Source organism: Eimeria maxima, genomic scaffold (assembly GCF_000499605.1).
Source record: "Eimeria maxima Weybridge genomic scaffold, Emw_scaff103, whole genome shotgun sequence".
Lineage (NCBI taxonomy): Eukaryota > Apicomplexa > Conoidasida > Eucoccidiorida > Eimeriidae > Eimeria > Eimeria maxima.
In genome coordinates this window covers 2,435-7,500 of record NW_013563370.1, presented here as the reverse complement: position 1 = coordinate 7,500, position 5,066 = coordinate 2,435, and the positions used below count along the sequence as shown (strand labels likewise).

Here is a 5,066-nt window from a genome sequence, read left to right as displayed (position 1 = left end):
TATATAATTAATTAACAATTAATGATTACTATTTGTCATTTGGGTGTTTTTCTCCTCCGTCTTTTGATGCTAATGTTATGTGTATCTGCCAAGTCGTCGCTCTCATGCGGTCTCGCGCATAGGTTAGCATATTTTTCTGGTGTCCCTGCAGCATACCAAAAGAAAACGAATAAAAATTCTTTAATTAATTACATAATTTACTTTTAATTACTTAATTATTTGCCTTTTAATAGATGAAGTTGAATTTCACATCTTGCCTACTTATAGCCCAGGCGCGAAGGGCCGTGCAATGATGTCGCAGGCTTCTGTTGCTGAGGGAGATGCAAGAAACTCTCTGTTTGTGTTCTTGGTTGACTTTTTAATTAATTTTCTGTGTAGTTTGCTGAAACTCTGTTTTTTTAATGTATTTTCTGTTGTTTTTAATGTCCATTTACCTTCGGTTACAGCGGTGACACCTGTAGTGTCTGATGTGTGTGATCATCGTGACGGTCCATGATCATCCTCTTCATGGAGCCTTTTCTTATGAATAAAAAGGCTTCTTTACCATCAATACCTTTTTCTGCAAATGGTTCTTCATCAGATAGTTCTTTTTTGCCCAGAGACGGCAAGAATGACCCCAGCAGTCATCAAGATGCACAAGGGAGAAGAGGAGGCACCAGGCCCCCCTACTTTACCGCTCGAACTCATAAGGCTTTTTCTCTTGTTGCACCTATAATTACTATTTCTGCTGTTTTGTTTATTATGTATTTATGCCATATGTCTATAAAAAAGAAAATTGTGCATGCGTCTTCTTCCCCTCGTAGTCTTGCCCCGATGTGGGGGAAAAATAACTGTGATAATACATCTGTAAATAATACGAATAATACAACAACAGCAGCAGAAACAACTGCTGCTGCTGCAACAGCAGAAGAAGAAGGTAATTCAGATGACCGACAGGCCGTTGTTATTCAACTTGCGTCTGTTGTTCTTTCTTCTCCTGGTGCCGCAACGAGTACGCATGCAGACAATACTGCATCATCTTCTCCTATAGGGAGTAGTATACCCACTCCTTCTTCTTCTTATTCTTCTTCTTCTTCTCCAATATTTGGGCCTAAAGAACCCTTAACTGATATAGAAGGAAAGAAGAGACAAATTTGTCAAAAAAGAAGGAAGGAAGACAAGGAAATCCCCGAGGTTTCCCCTAAACGATCCACGCGTGAATCACCAAAAGGGGAAGATAATCTGTCGTTACTCCCTGCTTCCCCTCTTGATCCTGCTCTTGATTCTTTTATTGATACAATATTATCTGAAGTACAAGCAAAATATCCAGATGTATTTTTTCCTGAAGTAGAAGAAAAAACAGGCAAAAAAAAAACTCCTGAACCCTCCCCTCCTCGCCGCTTTCCTGCAAGGGGCAAGGAAAACACATCCAATGAGGTGTATAGGCAGCTCGCAAGTTCTCGAGATCCTCGATGGCATTACAAGAAGAAAGATGAAGACGAAGATGAAGAAGAAGAAGAAAGTGATAAAGAATCACAAGAAGAAGATTCTTCTGAAGAAACCAAAATCATGCAGTATAAGAATAATTCAGATAATCCTGTGAGCTTCTTTTCTGTTAGCGTACAACAAAGCTATTCCCTTTTTTTCCTCTTCTGGTAAAGAAAAAGAATACATTTTGTTCATGTTTAGCTTTTCCTTAGGGAATAAAACAATTACATCTTCTTGTTTTGCTGCTTTTGTTTGTTTCCTTCTGCCTTCTGCAGCGTAGAGGAAAGAAATCGCCAAAAGAAATGGAGAATGCAGCCACAAGATATTCAAAGGATAAAACAATTGCAGCTATTATTGAATCGTTAAAAAGGGACACTCCTCTTCCTTCTATTGATGCTTCTTCTCCTTCTCCTGCAGCAGTTCATGTTTCTTCTTCTCCCCAATATGTTTCTGCTGCTTCCCCACTCGATGTTCCTGCTGCTTCTCCTCTTCATACTTCCTCTTCTACTACTTCTGCTTCTCCTCATGCTTTTTCTCATGTTCCTTCTTCTCCTTCTCATATATCTTCGACTGCTTCTTCTCCTTCTGCTATTATTTCTTCTCCTCCTCCGTCTTTTTGTTCTCCTCCTTCGTCTTCTGCTTGCTCTTCTTCTCCTATTTCTTCTAATCCTCCTACCTTTTCGTCTTCTACTGATTTCATTAATCCTTCTCTTCCTTCTCCTGTAATTCCTCTTATGTCTTCTGCTGCTCTTAGTTCTTCTGTTATTTCTGATTCTTCTGTTCCTCGTGCTTCCTCTGTTCCTCCTGCTTCTTCTGTTCCTCCTGCTTCTTCTGTTCCTCCTGCTGCATCTGTTCCTCCTGCTGCATCTGTTCCTCCTGCTTCTTCTGCTCCTCCTGCTTCTTCTGTTCCTCCTGCTTCTTCTGATCCTCCTCAATCTTCTGTTCCTCCTCAATCTTCTCTTCCTTCTTCATCTTATTTTCCTTCTTCTTCTTCTCCCTCTATGTCCTTTCCCCTTTCTCCTTCTGATCCTGCCTTCTCTTTTACTGCATTATTAGCATCATATTCTCCTCCGTCTCCTTCTTCTTCTGTCTTATCTACTCCTTCTTATGCTCCTGCTGATTCGTTTTATTCTCCTTCCTCCTTTAATCATCCTGCTCCCCCTGCTGCTGCTGCTGCTGCTTCTCCTTCTGCTCATGTTGGTCCTCCTATGCCCCCTGAGACTTTTTCTTATTCTCCTTCTTTTCCTTATACTCATCCTAATCAACAGACTCCTCATCCTCTTCCTCATCAGACTCAACCTGCTTCTTCTTCTCATCCTCCTCAATTTCTTCATCATCATCATCCTTCTGTTCCTCTTCCTTATACCTCTCATCTTCCTCATCCTTATCATCCTAATAAACCTCCTCCTCCTTATCCTCATTCTCTTCCTCCCCATCATCATGCTAATCAATCTCTTCCTCCTAATCATCCTCAGCATCAATATAATGCTCATCTATCTTCTACTCAGCCTACTCCTCAGCAACCTCAGCCTCAGCCTCCTCCTTCTAATCAGTCTCAGCCTCTCTCTCATCATCCAAATCAGTCTCAGCCTCAGTCTCAGCCTCAGCCAAATCAGCACCAGCCTCAGTCTCAGCCTCAGCCTCACCATCAACTTCATCCAAATCAGCATCAATTTAATTCTCATTTTCAGCCGATTTCGAATTCAATTCAACAACAACAACAAACGCAGATTCAAACTCAACAGCAACTTCAACATCCTCAACAGACCCAACAATTTCAACAATTTCAACAATTTCAACAATTTCAACAATTTCAACAATTTCAACAATTTCAACAACAAGATCAACAACAAGTTCAACAACAAATTCAACATCCTCAACAGACTCAACATCCTCAACAGACTCAACATCCTCAACAGATTCAACATCCTCAACATCCTCAACAAGTTCAACAAGTTCAACAAGTTCAACATCCTCAACAACTGAATCAAGTACAACAAGTTCAACAACAAGTTCAACATCCTCAACAAGTTCAACATCCTCAACATCCTCAACAACTAAATCAAGTTCAACAAGTTCAACACGTTCAACAAGTTCAACATCCTCAACATCCTCAACAAGTTCAACATCCTCAGCATCCTCAACAATTTCAACAACTTCAGCAAGTTCAACATCCTCAACATCTTCAACATCCTCAACAAATTCAGCATCCTCAACAAGTTCAACATCCTCAACAAGTTCAACAAGTTCAACAAGCTCAACAAGTTGAACAAGTTCAACAGCAAGTTCAGCATCCTCAACAAGTTCAAGTTCAACAAGTTCAACAACAAGCGCAACAAGTTCAACATCCTCAACAAGTTCAACATCCTCAACAAGTTCAACATCCTCAACAAGTTCAACAAGTTCAACTTTTTCAGCTAATGAATCAACAACAGCATCCTCTCCAACTTCAACATCCTAATCAACATCCTCAACAAATTCAACAATTGAACCAGACTTCTCATCCTCAACAACAGACTCATCCTCAATATCCTCAATATATTCAACATCCTTCCCTTTCTCACTCTATTCCTGCTTCTAATTCTCTTCCTCCTAATTCTCTCTCTCCTGCACTCTCTCCTGCTAATTCTGTTTCTCCTTCTAATTCTGCTTCTCTTCTTGTTCATCAATCTATAGTACATCCTCTTAATTCTCAGCAGCAAGTTATGAGTCCTTCTCTTCCTCCTCATTATATAAATAATAATATTAATAATAATCTTGTTTCTCCTTCTTCTCTTCCTCCTCCTACTCCTCATGCTGCTTCTTTTCCTCTTTTTAATTATTTTCCTCCTCCTAATTCTGCTGCTCCTATTACTTCTCGTCGTCGTTCTCTTCCTCCCTTACCTCCTCGTCCTGCTATGCCTCCTGATGCTGCTGCCTCTACTCCTTCTCCTTCTTCTGATCCTGCTGCAGCTGCAGCTGCGTTGCAACAACAACAGCAGCAGCAGCAGCAGCAGGAAGCTCCGGAATCTCCGGAGTCGGCAGAACCTGAACAGGTCAGTGCTCCTTCATGCATGTATGCGCATTTATGCAAATAATTTGCATGCAATAAGTGCATGCGCTTAACTTGCATGCAGTGCAGCAACAACTGCAGCAAAACCCTGCCGCCATTTGCAGCACTTGCTGCAGCAACAGCAGGAGTATGTATTTAGGGTTTAGGGTTTACTCTGTCTTTACCATGGCAAGTGGTGATGAGTGTTTTCCACTGAAAAAGAACTCTGCTGCTGCACTAGTTGCTGCTGCACATTTGCTGCTGCAGCTGCTGCTGTTGCACATTTTATACAGTTTTTGCACATTCCCTATTTCTGCGTATTTATTACTTTTTCTGCACATTTGCTGCAGATGCATATGGTGCTGCTTGTGATGATTTGCTGCAGCCTATAGAGGAGCCTGATCTACCTACAGATGACACCGTGTTATCTTACTTTGGTTGGTTAGAGTATTTATTACGTGATGGTATGACGGAGGAGTTATTAGAGTTGCATCCTTTTTATCGTCTTCCTTCTTATCCAAAAGCAGAAAGAGGGAGATTATTCAATATGCAATTAACCCTACAGCTT

At 40.9% G+C, this 5,066-nt stretch overlaps 2 protein-coding genes across 2 annotated transcripts; both read right to left on the bottom strand.

Annotated features, from left to right (window-relative positions):
- Nucleotides 1-2,229: 2,229 nt before the first annotated feature.
- EMWEY_00013780 (hypothetical protein) lies at nucleotides 2,230-2,439 on the bottom strand (the record flags this gene model as incomplete). Its single annotated transcript, XM_013477200.1, has 1 exon — nucleotides 2,230-2,439. One exon carries the CDS (start codon nucleotides 2,437-2,439, stop codon nucleotides 2,230-2,232), a length of 210 nt encoding a protein of 69 aa, XP_013332654.1.
- Nucleotides 2,440-3,141: 702 nt separating this feature from the next.
- EMWEY_00013770 (hypothetical protein) lies at nucleotides 3,142-4,686 on the bottom strand (the record flags this gene model as incomplete). The annotated part of the gene is made up of 2 exons (XM_013477199.1): nucleotides 3,142-3,924; nucleotides 4,684-4,686. The coding sequence occupies 2 exons, from the start codon at nucleotides 4,684-4,686 to the stop codon at nucleotides 3,142-3,144; spliced, it is 786 nt and encodes a 261-aa protein (XP_013332653.1).
- Nucleotides 4,687-5,066: the final 380 nt, after the last annotated feature.